This window comes from Garra rufa, chromosome 13 (assembly GCF_049309525.1).
Source record: "Garra rufa chromosome 13, GarRuf1.0, whole genome shotgun sequence".
In the NCBI taxonomy this organism is placed as follows: domain Eukaryota; kingdom Metazoa; phylum Chordata; class Actinopteri; order Cypriniformes; family Cyprinidae; genus Garra; species Garra rufa.
The window spans coordinates 10620404-10637467 of NC_133373.1; the positions used below are offsets into that span (position 1 = coordinate 10620404).

Consider the following 17064-nt stretch of genomic DNA (forward strand, 5'->3'; position numbering starts at 1 on the left):
GGGCTGAGAGTAATCAGAATGTTGACGGCACATAAATGAAATGGCATTTTGATTGGAGAGACATAAACAGGGCAAAAAGTGACCTCGGCAGCGGCCGTTTAGTGGAGGAAAACAAATCAGATGCTTTGAGGTGACAACAGCACTCTGAAGGATAATTAAAGAACATTAAATACAGTGAGATATCTAAGAAATCCAAACTTTGTTTATATAAACTTTATTTTAAAATTAAATTAAATTAAATTAAATTAACTTAAATATAAAATAAAATGGCAAAACGTGACCTCTGCAGAGGCTGTTTATTAGTAAGGGAAAACCACTACAAAGAATGTGAAGTATTGCACATTTCCTTTTCATTTGCTAAAGTAAGCATGTTTTCTTGAGTTGAATGACCTTCTTGCTTTGGGTAGAGTTATATTTGCCATACTGTAGCAATTACACATAAGTGCTGCTAGAAGACACAGCAGAATAACAGCAAAAATGCACATAATTGGAGAGACACAACAGGGCAAAAAGAGACCTTGATAGTGTCCATTTATTGATAGGAAAAAAAATTGATGCTTTGAGAAAAATAAAAACAGGGTCACCTAAGAAATCCAAACTTTTAAGTACGTAACCTGAGATGTTCCCTTTCGAGGGTAACCGCAGTCTCACAGTGATTGGTAGAGGATGCTTTATCTCGTTCACTTCTCAGGGAACCATACCATGGTTACATGCATAACCTGGGACGTTTCAATCTAATGTTTCACATTTTTTGGCACATTTCTGAGAACTTAACTACACAGAAAGTACATTATTGCACGCTTTCTTTTTATTTGCTACGGTAAACATGTTTTCTTGAGTTGAATGACCTTCTTGCTTTGGGTAGAGTTTTATTTGCCATACTGTAGCAATTATACATATTAAGTGCTGCCAGAAGACACAGCAGAATAACAGTAAAAATGCAAATAATTGGAGAGACACAACAGGGCAAAAAGAGACCTTGATAGTGCCCATTTATTGATAGGAAAAAAAATAGATGCTTTGAGGTTAAAAAAGGCTCTCTGAAGGATAATAGAAAAATAAAAACAGGGTCACCTAAGAAACCCAAACTTTTAAGTATGTAACCTGAGATGTTCCCTTTTGAGGGGAACTGCGCCCTCACAGCAATTGGTAGAGGACGCAGTGTCACATTCACTTCTCAGGCAACCATACCATGGTTACATGCGTAACCTGAGATATTTCAAACTAATGCTTCACATTTTTTAGCACATTTTTGAGAACTCGACTACTAAGTATTGCACGCTTCCTTTTCTTCTGCTACATTAGGCATGTTATCTTGAGTTGAATGACCTCCTTGCTTTGGGTAGAGTTGTATTTGCCATACTGTAGCAATTATACATGTTACTAAATGCTATCAGGAGACGCAGCTGAATATCTGCAGTAACTCATATAATGAGGGCTGAGAGCCATTAGCTCTTGGAGGTGCTGGCAGACAATTGCATTGTGTTAATATAGCATTTATATTAATTGTAAAAAAGCTGTCATCTCCTTGTTCATTCATAGTCCATACAGAGTGTAAACACCAGACGAAATAATCAAAACACAGCTTCGCCTATCGACCTTTTCCAATCATGTTTTACTAAGTGTGAATTAAAAATTCACATTAGGATGAAAACCCAGCATGATCCTAGTTAATTACGCCCACTTTTTGCGCCCCTGTCACTCGGCATGAGGCCTAAGCAGGACCGCTATGGTAATTCACAAATTAAAACGGAAAACTTGCTAAATTTGTGAAGGACTGCAAACTTCACCTAGGTCACAGACAACTTGACATAATATTTCATTAGCGTTTCATCAGCCTGGTGTCTTCCTCTTTGCCCTTAGGCTCAGGGATGTCTGTCTCTGAAGCATATCACAGAGTATCTGTATGAATTACTAATATAAGATCTTTATTTGGGTCTAGATCTTCATCTGTGTCACCGTGACAAAAGGCCCCAAATCTCTCCTCATCGTCTTAATCACCACACGCCATATGCTCCCCTCCTGAGACCTGTCAGAACTTCACTTCTCTCCTCACACTTTCTGTTTAACGAATCATATTTTTAACCATATCTGATGATATTACAACTGGGAAAAGAAAGTATAGATCTCAGAATGACACAGACAGTCAACTTTTTAAAGGGGAAGCCATAAATTCTGACTTTTTTTAATGAAACTCAAAATCACTCAAATCACTATATTTTTTTTAACCTGATGAATGATAAAATTGGTGACAAAACCTATACTAAAGGAGGGACTGGAATCAAATCCACAGACCAGAAGAGATTTTTCAGGCCATTAAAATAATAAGGACTTTATATTCAATACTTAAAATGACAAAAAAGAGAGAGAATTTTATGTATTTCTTTATATGTAATTATATGTAATTTATATTTGATTATAAGCAAGTAAAATTTAAATGGAATAATATGCTCCATTTGGGGTCAGTAAGACTTTTATTTATTATTAAATTATTGCTTGAAAAAATTATTACCTAAAAAGAAATAATAAAATAAAATAAAACAGGTTTTCAAACTGTTTTTACTTTTTAGGCACATTTCTGAGAGCCCAAAAGACTTTTACATTCAATATTTAAAAGTAAGAATTTTATTTATTATTAAATTATTTCTCCAGAAAATGAATAGAAACACAGTGAGTTACCTAATAAAAATCAAATAAAATCAAATAAAATAAAATAGGGTTTTTTATATATAGGATATGCTTCATTTGGGGACAATATGATTTTTATTTAGTCATTACTCCAGAAAATGTATAGAAAAATAAATAAAAAATATTAAATACAGTAAGTTTCCAAAAATATTTTCTAGAGCTATTTTAGAAAAATAAAATAAAAATGGATTTCAAACAAATGTTTCACACTATTTTTGAGCTATTTTAGGAAACAACGAATTAAAAAATATATATAAATAAAAATGAATCAATAAATAAATAAATAAATAAAATAAAATCTGAGAGCCTATAAGACTTTACATTCAATATTTATTTCAGAAAGGATGCATTCAATTTCTTTAAAGTGCCCTTAAATCACATTAAATTAAACTAAACTAAATGTTTATATTTCAAATAAAGCATTTCAAATAAAGCTAAACAATTGTGTTTAACATTGATAATAATAATAATAGATGTTTCTTAGGCAAATCTGCATATTTCTTAAGTATCATGTGACACTGAATAATAGAATAATGATTCTGAAAATTCAGCTTTGCATCACATGAATAAATTACATTTTACAATATTTAAATAGAAACTATAACAATATTTAATAATAATATTCTATAATAATATTATCAGGATTTGAATTGGAATTTAAAAGGGTTTTTCAACTAAATTCTGAATGGAGATAATATATCACCAGTCACATGCATTGAGCCAATGAGTACAGAGAAGCAGCTGGCTTCGGTTTCATTCCAGTTCTATTCCTGACAATTTAAAAAGCCTTTCCATGTTTATTCTTAGTCCATATGTTTGATGAAATGCTGTTGCCATCACCCTCCCATTGGCAATGAGCCTCTATCTAAAGCTGCCAGTCACTGATTTGTGGCAAAAAAGGAATCCCGGATGGAAAGATGGAATGAGAGATGTTAATATGGAAGAGAGACAGAGATCTGGACAGCTTAATGATCAGTCTCAGAGCTTAATAAACCCCTGCATGTCAACTCTGACAGTGAGCCACATCTTCAACAAAAGACCAGTCCAAGAAAACACAGCACAATTCAGAAACCAAATCAATTAAGCATCCAGTTCTGTTGATTACGGTATCTCTATCAAACAATACCACAACACTCACTGACACACTCCATACACTATATATTTAATACTCCTGCTCTTACATGTATGTCTACCACTAAAGCTTTTGTTTGACAGGAGGTGCAATGTGAATCTGACAACTTCTCTAAAAATACAATGGAGAAAACATACCGCCCTCCATTCTTGATAACAATGTTGCGTCTTATTATGGAGGCAGGGTCCTTACAGGCATGTATGTGAAATTGCAGTTTGCTTTCATACACTCAAAGAGCTTCAATCCTGACAAGATCATGAACACAATAACAGCAATCATCACATTATGGAAGCTCCCTTTTGCTCTTTTTTTTTTTACACCATTTTTAGCTTTTTTCCTTTCATTTTTTATGGTACTTATAAGTACTTGTATTACAAAAGAGAATATGAAGAGAAATCCTGAAATGTTTTCCTCAAAAAAAAAAAAAAAAAAAAAAGACTGAAAAAAGAAAGACATGGCCATCTTGGATGACAAGGGGGTAAGTAAATTATCTGTATATTTTTGTTCTGGAAGTGAACTTTTCCTTTAAGTTCTATAATTGAAAAGGGGTTCGATTATAGCACTTAATATAACTGTTTTGTCTTTGGCTGCACAGACGAGCACAGAACACTTTAGAGTTCCAGCCTCAGAGGAGACAAGAAAGCAGTGAATTAATTGATTTATTTACTGTATATTATGCTGTGGCCACATAGATTTAGTATAAACATGTAATTTCTTTTCCAGCTGTTAAGCTTCACAGGCATAAACGACTGTTTTGTAACTCACGTGTGTTTTTAACATAAACTTGTGTGTAGTTGACCGTTTAAGCGCATTAAGACACGAAAGAGAACTTAGAAAGAGAACTTTGCTCGTGCTTTAGATGTGTGCGCTCAGAAAACCTAAAAACAGATGTTCAAACTGATATGGTTTAAAACACATGATTTCACAGACAAAACTGTTTTTGTAACCTGTGTGTTTTTAACATAAACGTGTTAGTATTTGACAGTTTAAGCGCATTAAGACACCAAAGAGAAGTTAGAAAGAGAACTGTGTGTGTGCTTCAAATGTGTGCGCTCAGAAAACCCCAAAACAGAAGTTCACATTGATATGGTTTAACTTCACAGACACATTCTGGGGACACCTGAGACTTATATTGAATATTGTAAAAAGGAGCATAATAGGTCTCCTTTAAAGCAGAAAATGACCTAGCCTGTTTCGATTTCACAGTATAATCCTATACAGAATATTTTATGTAGTGATTTTTACTGTACTCTTTCCAGTGACATGACACACACACACACACACACACACACACACACACACACACACACACACACACACACACACACACACACACACACACATGTTGGGTTTACATGTTTTATGGGGACATTCCATAGGCGTAATGGTTTTTATACTGTACAAACCGTACTTTCTATGGCCCTACACCTATCCTACACCTAAACCTAGCCCTCACAGGAGATTGTGCAAACTTTTACTTCATCAAAAAAACTCATTGTGCATGATTTATAAGCCTGTTTCCTCATGGGGACCTGAGAAATGTCCCCACAAGGTCAAAATCTACTGGTATTCCTATCCTTGTGGGGACATTTGGTCCCCACAACGTGATGAATACCAGGTACACACACACACACACACACACACACACACACACACACACACACACACACACACACACATAAAATTCACAATAGCCACTTGTCACTTCCTCAATAGCTGAGGTTAAGTAAAGGGCTTAATTCACTCCTATTTGCGTTATTAATTAGAAAAAATACGAAGGGGAGGGATTGGGAGAGAAAGGGGGTAATGCAGCTGAGATGAGCTCATCAACACCGCAGTGAATGCTTTATTTATTAGTTGCGGTGTTCTAATGTGCCCTAATGACATTCATATTCATTACACCTTGCCCCAAGAGCACTTACTCTCACACGTGCGTGTGTGTGTGAACACAAAGAGAGAGAGAGAGAGAGAGTAAACGTAAGTTATTAGGGTGTGTGTGTGTGTGTGTGTATTCTCGTTCCTTCTTATTATGCTCTCCCTCTCTAGACCTGTGGGATCCAGCTGCACATAAAACCCTGGTTCATTATTCCTCAATTAATTTAGCGGCATGTTTAAAACCTCAGTGTGTGTGTGTACCAATGTCATTACGCCAATGTTAATGCCGAGACTTCATCTTTAGTGTCCTGATGACTATGATGGTGGGTGGTCTTTACGGTCTAAAGCTTTGCTTTTCAACTGATTGTTCTTTACAAACCACATTTTACTCTGGACATCAATTGAAGACCCAGCACAGTCTGAAAAAAGCTGTACAAAATTGAAATTTGATTTCATATTAGTATGTCTGCTTTTGTCTAATTTGGCTGTATGAAATTAATTTGCGGTAAAATGCTGAATGTTTCATTGGTTGAAATTTTCTTTTTCTTTGACATTAACAACTAACATATAGAAAGTTTTTTTTTTTTTTTTTTGATTTGTCTATTAAAAGGGGTATTTTCCCTAAAAATCTTACCATGCAAAAACTTTTGACTGGTAGTGTATGTTAAAACATTCACCATTTAAAAACATTTAAAAATAGAAATGTTCACTTATCTTGTAGTAATAGGCTACATTCTCCACTGTTGCATTCTGGGTAAGGCATGCACAGTATGGATAGAGCAGATCATAGGAGATAGGCTACAGACCATTATTTTGAATAAGGAGAAAGCTGTCATTAACCACATGCTGTAGGTTATATTAAACCGGTTCCCACAGGGGTGTAAGGTCATTGTCATTAGCAACAGATTAGTGGTGTTTTGTGGTCATAAACAGACGGATTGGTGATAGTTTGTCGCGCTCAAATGGTTTATAGGGGAAAAGACAGCAGGTGCAATTACATCCATTCCATAGGGAACAGAGATGCAGGTCAGGCTTGTTATGAATATGGTGAAGAGACAGGTGGATGTTGTTTGTTACTGTTGACTGGTTGAGAATAAGCACTATTTAGTGCTTAAATATTCAAGGCAATGCAATTGACAGAAGCATATTTGTGTGCATGTGCCTCCTCAGGGACATAATCGCATCTGTTTTGGTTTGCTATAGGATAAGAAAAGAAAGGTTAATGATCTGGGCTTCACTGTTGTTTCGTAAATTTATTTTGACCATTGAAAGAGAAGTTTACTTCCAGAACAAAAATGTACAGATAATTTACAAGACGTTCATGTCTTTCTTTCTTCAGTTGTATAGAAACATTTCAGCATTTCTCTCCATATAGTGGACTTCTATGGGGCCTGTGAGATTAAACTTCCAAAATGCAGTTTAAACGCAGCTTCAAAGGGCTCTAAACAATCACAGCCAAGTAAGAAGGCTCTTATCTAGTGAAACAATTGGTTATTTTCTAAAAAAATTTACAATTTATATATATTTTAACCTCATGTCTTGTCTAGCTCTGCGTGTATTCCGGTTCAAGACAATTAGGGTATGTTGAAAAACTTCCATCTCATTTTCTCCTCTAACTTCAAAATCGTCCTACAATGCCGCTGAAGATAAAAAGCGATGTAGATTTTGAATGAGATGTTTTTTGACATACCCTAACTGTCTTGAACCAGAATACACAGAACTCATATGTGTTTTTAACATAAACTTGTGTGCATTTGACAGTTTAAGCGCATTAAGACACTAAAGAGAACTTAGAAAGAGAACTGTGCACGTGCTTCAGATGTGTGCGCTCAGAAAACCTAACAACAGAAGTTCAAACTGATATGATTTAAAACACATGATTTCACAGACATAACCAACTGTTTTTGTAACTCATGTGTGTTTTTAACATAAACTTGTGTGTATTTGACCATTTAAGTGCATTAAGACACAAAAGAGAACTTGGAAAGAGAACTGTGCGCGTGCTTCAGATGTGTGCGCTCAGAAAACCCCAAAACTAAAAATTATATCATGTCTTTCTTTCTTCAGTCGTATAGAAATTATGCCTTTTGAGGAAAACATTTCAGCATTTCTCTCCATATAGTGGACTTCTATGGTGCCTTGCGAGAACTTCCAAAATGCAGTTTAAACGCAGCTTCAAAGGGCTCTAAACAATCATAGCCAAGTAAGAAGGCTCTTATCTAGTGAAACAATCGGGTATTTTCTAAAAAAATGGACAAGTTATATACATTTTAACCTCAAATGGTCGTCTTATCTAGCTCTGCGTTCAAGACAATTAGGGTATGTCGAAAAACTTCCATCTCATTTTCTCCTCTAACTTCAAAATCATCCTACAAAGTACCAGCCCAGTGTTTACAAAGTCAATGTGAAAAGAATAAGATAAAAAGCGATGTAGATTTTTAATGAGATGTTTTTTGACATACCCTAACCGTCTTGAACCAGAATACACAGAGTTCAAGCAGAGCTAGACAAAACTAGGTTAAAAAATATATAAATTGTCAATTTTTTTTTTTTTAAATAACCGATCGTTTTGCTAGATAAGACCCTTCTTCCTCATCTAGGATCATTTAGAGCTCTTTGAAGCTGCATTTAAACTGCATTTTGGATGTTCAAACTCATGGGCACCATATAAGTTCACTATATGGAGAGAAATCCTGAAATGTTTTCCTCAAAAAACATAATTTCTTTATGACTGAAGAAAGAAAGACATCCTGAAGTGAACTTCTCCTTAAAACATCACAGTTGTTGAAAAACCAAAGACAATTTAAAGCATTTGAAAGGTGGGAGGAATCAGATGATCCTCCAGTTGACTGTCCTTAAGTGTAATATTTCTGTATCAGTGATATTTATAACTACAATGATCCCACACTAAAAGTTATACAAGAAATTACACAACAATTATACAATACAGACATTAAGTTGCTCATTTATTCTTTCTGTGAGCATATGACTGACACTTCTGGTTATTCTAGGAGTTTTATATGACTTTTAGTGGTTTAATATATAATTCTATTTCACTTGTTGTTCAGCTATTCTTTTTAATAGTGAACTTTTAACTATTTTTTAATTTTTTTAATCAAAGCTCAGTAAATATTGGTCACAGAAACAGATATTTACTTTAAATTCCAAGCTGATTACTCACTAAAAACTTACACAGATCATGTTTTCATGCCATTTTAAGTCTTTTTTGGACACAACATAGTGGTTATATCTAGTGTGTGAGTTGATTACTTACTTTTTTAAATGAGTCTTTCCATTAGCACCATTATATTGTTCATTCAGACTGATCTGCGATCGTAGAACGCAAGAGGTGGGATTTATCGCATGAACCAATTAAAGCCGATCATAACCAGTCCTATCCAATCATATCGCGATGGAGGCATGGAGGCATTTCCTCCATTCATTCTCAATTACCCCCCACCAAACTCACTGCACGCTTTAGGGGGTCTGTTAAAACTCAATGGGCTCAGGGGAGGTAAGAAATACGCGGACTCCCGCCGTAACTTTACCTTCTGGTTGGAAAAAGTTTCTTTAGAAAAACTAGTTCCATCTAGTTGTTTCTGAATGCAAGGTCACATCTGGTTTAAACATGTATCATAAAACTTGTACAATATTTGCTAGGGACGTAAACAAACAGTATGAAGTACAACTCTATAAAGTTTACAGACTTGTTCTTAGTCATATAATGATATGTAGAAGTCAGACCCAGAGACAGCTCTTGTCGTTTGATCTCCATTTCCTAGCTCTACGGGACATCTGGTGTCACTACGCCCCTCAGCTGTGCCGCTACGGTCTCATGGGCTCATAGGCTGGCACAAAACGCCATTGTGTGGCCACTAAGGAACAGGTGGTGCATCACAAGAGGGCAGTGCAACAAGACTCATTATAACAAGAGAGGCAACAGTCTGTCCCCTCTGTGCTGTGCCATACAATGACCGACAGGCCCCTTGGCACTGGTCCCACACGAAACATCTGTCTGAGTTCCCGTTAGGAGTGTGAACCACAGCAAAGATGAGGGTGCTGACAGGAAAAATGTGGTAAATGATCAGCCTATGAGCATAAAATATGAGGCAGTGTGCACATAAAGACATATGCATATAGAACACCAATAAATAGGGAATTATCTTACTGTCTTTAACTTTTATGGAACAGTTGAAACAGAACAGTCCCTAGTTAAAAAAAATATAATATTGTACAATAGATTAGACACCAGAGGTATCATAGTTAACTAAAACTAAATATTAAACTAATATATATATATATATATATATATTGTGGCGGGAGGGGCAAACGACAGACACAGTGGGTGTGGCGTCAGGCCTCGGAGAGGCTTTTATTAAACAGAAAATAAGGGAAAGTGAGTCCATAAAGTAAAACAGTGTCCAAAATAAAAGGGGAGTCTGGTGTCCTCGGGTGCTGGGGCAGCGTGACGGAACGGTAGTGTTCAGAGGGGAAGGGTCCAGGAGAGGGGCGGAGTCCGGCGGCCGCGGGCGCTTTCCATACTAGCGCCGGGGTGCTAGGGCGGCGGCATCTCCGGCAGGCTCATCCCTCTCGAGCTGTCCGGCGCTGGGGCGGCGGCTTCTGGCGGCCTCAACCGGACCGCGGGTCCGGCGGCTCTCCAAACTCTTGTGGCGCGGGATTCCCTCTTCACCCCCTCCTGGACCCGCGAGGACACCAGCGTGCATGCACGGGGGAAAGAGACCGGTCTCCCGAGGAGAGGCGCGCTCGGGATTTAAACAGCGGCGGTGATGAGGCTTCATTTACATCAGGTGTCCCCATCACACGCCGCCAGCCCGAGCCGATTACACGCCCCTCCTCTCCCCTACACACCCACTCCCGTCGGGAGCCTGGAGAAGGGCGGCGAATACGGGACGGGGTGGTGATGAAAATTAGGGGGGCGGGCAGACGCCTCGCCACATTCCCCCCCCCAAGCGACATCCCCGTCCTAAGGTCGCCGCCCACGCAGGAGTGCTACCTTCCTCATCCAGGCTCCAGCGGTCGGAGTGGGCGGGGATTCCTCTCCAAGGCAACGCTCCCTCTCGCCGCGTACCGGAACAGGGACAGAAAAACCGGTATTAGTCGACAGCCTCAACCAACCGCAGGATAAGTGACTAACTGAAACATCACTTACCCTTCTTGCGGCTGGGAGGCCGTCTCCGTAGTTCTCCGTCCCCGTCCGGGTCTTCACGAGCTTTGGCGAGCGAGAGGGGATGACGTCATCAGGTGTTGCCCACTGCGCTGTCTAAGCCCCGCCTTGCCCGCATTCTCCACCACTGTGGCGGGAGGGGCAAACGACAGACACAGTGGGTGTGGCGTCAGGCCTCGGAGAGGCTTTTATTAAACAGAAAATAAGGGAAAGTGAGTCCATAAAGTAAAACAGTGTCCAAAATAAAAGGGGAGTCTGGTGTCCTCGGGTGCTGGGGCAGCGTGACGGAACGGTAGTGTTCAGAGGGGAAGGGTCCAGGAGAGGGGCGGAGTCCGGCGGCCGCGGGCGCTTTCCATACTAGCGCCGGGGTGCTAGGGCGGCGGCATCTCCGGCAGGCTCATCCCTCTCGAGCTGTCCGGCGCTGGGGCGGCGGCTTCTGGCGGCCTCAACCGGACCGCGGGTCCGGCGGCTCTCCAAACTCTTGTGGCGCGGGATTCCCTCTTCACCCCCTCCTGGACCCGCGAGGACACCAGCGTGCATGCACGGGGGAAAGAGACCGGTCTCCCGAGGAGAGGCGCGCTCGGGATTTAAACAGCGGCGGTGATGAGGCTTCATTTACATCAGGTGTCCCCATCACACGCCGCCAGCCCGAGCCGATTACACGCCCCTCCTCTCCCCTACACACCCACTCCCGTCGGGAGCCTGGAGAAGGGCGGCGAATACGGGACGGGGTGGTGATGAAAATTAGGGGGGCGGGCAGACGCCTCGCCACAATATATATATATATATATATATATATATTACTAAATTATTTTGTTTCAGCTAGTTGCAAACAGTTCTCTATTTTATGTACTTTACATTGATGTTCTAAAATAACTGAAAATAAAACTGAATAAAAAAAAATAAAAAATGCCCCCCCTCCAAAAAAAAACAACAACAACAGAATAACTAAAACTAAAATTATAATGAATATAAAGATGAAATAAATATAAATATAAATAAAAACTAAACTAAAAAAATATTTTTTTTTCAGCTAGTTGCAAGAATTCTCAATTTTATTTAGTTTACCTTGCACTAAAAGACATTCAAAAAAATTAAAAACTAATAAAAATGCAAAAAATACTAATACTATAATTGAAATTAATATAAAACTGAAATAAAAATAAAAAAATTGATAAAATCTAAACTAAACAGCAAAAATACTAAACTATTTGGTTTCAGCTCGTCATAAGAATTCTCTATTTTATTTAGTTTACCATGATGTGCTAAAATAACTGAAACTGAAATTAAAATAAAAAAATATATATAAAATGAAATAAATAAAAATGAATAAACTGAAACATAAAATAAACTTAAAATAAAAATAAACATGAAATAAACTGAAACGTAAAAAATGAATACAAATTATATAGACAAACAACAGAATTACTAAAATTTTAACTAAAGATAAAATAAAAAGAAAATTGAAATAAAAATAAATAAAAATTAAACTAAACTTAAAAAAAATACTATTTAGTTACAGCAATTGTATTTAGTTTACCTTGTATGTACTAATGTACTAAAATTGCTTAAAACTAAAACTGAAATATATATATATATATATATATATATATATAAATAAAAAAACATACATAGACATATAAAAAAACATACATAGACATATAAAAAAACATGAACAAAATAAAAATGCCAAAATGAAGATAAAAATCGCAAAATGAATATAAAACTGAAACTAAAACTATTTTGTTTCAGCTAGTTGCAAATGTATTTAGTTTTTATCTTGATGTACTAAAATAACTTAAACTAAAACTGAAATTAAAAAAAAATAAAAACTATAGAGACATATTAAAAAAAATACAACAGAATTACAAAAACTTTAAAAATAACTCAAATTAAAATGAATATAAAAGTGAAATAAAAATAAAAGTGAATAAAAACTACATAAATATAGACAAAAAAAATGCAAAACAAATAAAACAAAATTACTAAAACTTTTACTAAAATTAAGATGAAAATGAAAATAAAACTCATTCAAAATATTAATAAAAAATAGCATCTCAATGATATTAAAATTACACTCCAACTCATCCAGTACACAAGCAAGCTAATAGATCTGTTCACCAAAAATTCCTGGGGAAAACCCCCGCCACATTTTACACCTGAGAAACATAAACATGAATTCATTCAGCTCTGTCCAAACGTTGTAAATAATAAGACTTCAGTTCTATCTTCTAGCCCTGTGGCAGTATGGGTTTGTGTGTGTGTACAGTATGCCTGTGATTTTAAAGCTGACCCCCGCAGACTGAGCAAACCCCCAGGCATGAGTGTGTGTTTGTCTGTTTACTCATGTGTCCGTATGAGGGCTCGTACCTCTCTTCTTGGAATCCTTTCTGACGCTGGGTCTGGCAGCAGGCTGGAGCTCGGCCTCTGTTGACATATTAAATCCTTATTCCTTTACCGTGCAGCTGGGTGGCTGTGATTGGCTCATCTAGAGGGGCTTCCACTGACTCGGGAACAGTCCACCGCTGCCTCTAGCCTCGACACGGCATCTCATTCACTCCCTGCAAGGGCTGTAAGAGAACAGATAGAACACATTTAGAATACGTTTAGCCTTTTAAAACTCATGGAGCCACATCGGGATGTTTTATGACATGGCACACAAAAATGCCATTAAAACTTAATTACATAAAATAAAATGCATAAAATGATTTAAATACAGCAGTTTTATGAACGTTTTTATAAACATTTTTATTCTATGTTTTAAGTTTTTCTATGTCTATTCTATGTGTATTATTATTATTATTATTATTATTATTATTAATTAATTTATTTATTTATTTTTGTTCAGTAAATATGTAAATACACGTATAATGTAAATAAACTGTATAAATGAATAAAAAACAACATTGTGCAGTAGGAATATAATAATAATAATAATAATAATAATAATAATAATAATAATAATAATAATAACAATAATAACAACAATAACAATAACAATTATAATAACTAAAATGAAAAAAAATACAAGTATATAAATATAATACTAAAATAAAATATAAAATATAAAAAAATAATAAAATACAATCTAATAAATAGATAAATAAAATTTATTTGCCAAGGCAAAATTTACATTTTTTGTTTAGTTTAACAATAAGTACTAAAACAACAACAACAACAACAATAATAATAATAATAATAATAATAATAATAATAATAATAATAATAATAATAATAAAAATAACAAAAACTTCAAAATGTAAAGGTTAAGAAAGACAAAGGTCAAAATGCCAAGTTATAAAAATATATACAATATTTAAAAAATAACAAATAATAATAAAATATAATCTAATAAATAAATAAATAAATAAAATGTATTTATTATAATAATATATCTAAAATAAGTATTCTATTATTTTGAAATAATATTAAAAGCTACAAATATAATCCTAAAATAAAAAAATAAAAAATACAATCTAATAAATAAATAAATTAAATGCATTTGCCAAGGCAATATTTCTCATTTTTGTTTAGTTTAACAATAAGTACTAAAACAACAATATATATTATTGTAATAATAATAATAATAATAATAATAATAATAATAATAATAATAACAATAATAACAAAAACTTCAAAATGTCAAGGTAAAAAAAAAAGGTCAAAATGCCATGTTATAAAAATAAAATAAATAAATAAAATAAAATATAAAATAAAGTAAATTATTATTATTATTATTATTATTATTATTATTATTATTATTATTATTATTATTAATTCATAATCTGTGATTTTTTTAACGAATAAATAAACAACAACTAAAGAACATTATGCAGTAGCAATGGGAATATAATACAAATAATAATATTAATAATTACAAATATATTAAAAAATAAGTGTTTAATTACTTTGAAATAATATGAAAGCTATAAATATAATATTAAAAAAGAATAAAATATAAAAAATTAAATAATAATAAAATACAATCTAAACAAATAAATAAATAAATATATTTACAGAGGCAATATTATATATATATACACACACACACACACACACACACACACACACACACACACACACACACACACACACACGTTGGGTTTACATGTTTTATGAGGACATTCCATAGGCGTAATGGTTTTTATACTGTACATACCTTACTTTCTATCGCCCTACACCTACCCTACACCTAAACCTAGCCCTCACAGGAGATTGTGCACACTTTTACTTCCTCAAAAAAACTCATTGTGCATGATTTATAAGCCTGTTTCTTCATGGGGACCTGAGAAATGTCCCCACAAGGTCAAAATCTACTGGTATTCCTATCCATAACGTGATGAATATCAGGTACACACACACACACACACACACACACACACACACACACCATATTAAAGCATAAAATAAACTAAAATACACAATTTCAGAAGGCCAAATCTATTTTGAAAGCCTTGCAAAACATGTAAATGTTAATAGTGTTGATGTTAATAATGTTTGACAGTGTGACATTGCTCTTTCAGAAGGAGGTTTTGGCTTGTTTTCTCACAGTGTTTCCTTTCCCTGCAGCAGGAAAGAGGCAAGAGGAAGCACTAAATTGTTTCATCAGCTCTCTCTCGCTTCTCTTTCGCCTCTCACCTTGTCATCGTATGAGCAAACAGTGCCAACTTCTTTTCCTGCGCACCTCCACCATCGCCTCCTTCGCTTCCTTCACCAGCTCGCTCCTCTGGCGCTGCCAGTCGGATGGTGGGAAGCACCTTTCATGTGTTAATTGGCCTCAGTGGCACTGTAGCATCACTGCAGGTGCCAGAGCCATCAGCAGATCAAACCCGCTCCACCTCAGCGCGCTCTGCCCCACAACGGCAATCAGACCGAGAGGAGACCGCAGGGACCGGTGCTAACTGCTCAGGCAGGCCGGCCCAACAACATGGCATCACTTAGAAATCGATACACCTCCAGATGCATCGACTGGGATGAGTCCATGCCTCTGAGACATAACGGAGCAGAACAACCTAAATGTAGGACGTAAGTCTATGGACTCACACCATACTATCTACAAACAAACAACAAACAAAATCAATTATTATTATATATATATATATTTTTATTTTTTTATTTTATTTTTTTTATTCATTTAATTAACAATTTGTGAGTTTTGTATGAATAAATAAATAATCGGAATATAATAATAATAATAATAATAATAATAATAATAATAATAATAAATACTTATATATATAAAAATGCATTCTATTATTTTAAAATAATATAAAAGCTACACATTTTTATACTAAAATAAAATAAAACTATATTTTATAAACAATAACAATATTTGAAAATTATATTATTTGTATTATTATTATTGTTATTATTATTATTATTATTATTATTGTTTTATTAATAATTTGTGAATTTTGTTTAAATAAATAAACATAATGGGAATGGGCATTAGAAATGGGAATATAATAATAATAATAATAATTATTATTATTATTATTATTATTATTATTTGATTTGTTTAATTATTCATTTGTAAATTTTGTATTAATACATAAATAAACATTATGCAGTAGGAATTTAAATATAATAATAATAATAATAATAATAATAATAACAATAAAAAAACTGCATAAGTATTGTATTATTTTGAGACATGAAATGTATACATTTTATACTACAATTTTTTTTCTAAATAATATTTCCCAATTTTATTATTATTATTAATAATAATAATAATAATAATAATAATAACATATTATAATAATTTATATTAATAAAATTATTAATGAATAATTTGTGAGTTTTGTATAAGTAAATAAACAAACTGAATATTATGCATTAGAAATGGGAATATAATAGTAATAATAATAATAATAATAATTTATAAAAACTACATAAGTATTCTATTATTTTAAAATAATACGAAAGCTAAATTTAATTCATAAATAAATAAATAAAATTATGCAGTAGGAATGGAAATATAATAATATGAATATATTTAAAAACTTTTATTTAAAAATGTTATTATTTTAAATTATATAAAAGCTATAAATATACTAAAATAAAATAAACTACATTATTTTAAACTATAACAATAGTTCTCAATTTTGTTTAACTTGGACTAAAATTATTAAAAAAACAAAACAAAACTACAGTCATATTCTATTATAATAAAATAATATAA

The 17064-nt window shown here is 34.3% G+C and overlaps 1 protein-coding gene across 1 annotated transcript in view; it reads right to left on the reverse strand.

The window, feature by feature from the left end:
- LOC141283398 (disabled homolog 1-like) overlaps nt 1-17064 on the reverse strand; it is a 130716-nt gene that overhangs the window by 44916 nt on the left and 68736 nt on the right. Inside the window, exon 2 of the mRNA XM_073816683.1 lies at nt 13251-13450. Within this exon, the coding sequence (XP_073672784.1) occupies nt 13251-13317 (67 nt within the window). The 5' untranslated portion in view covers nt 13318-13450. The remainder of the gene's footprint in view (nt 1-13250; nt 13451-17064) is intronic.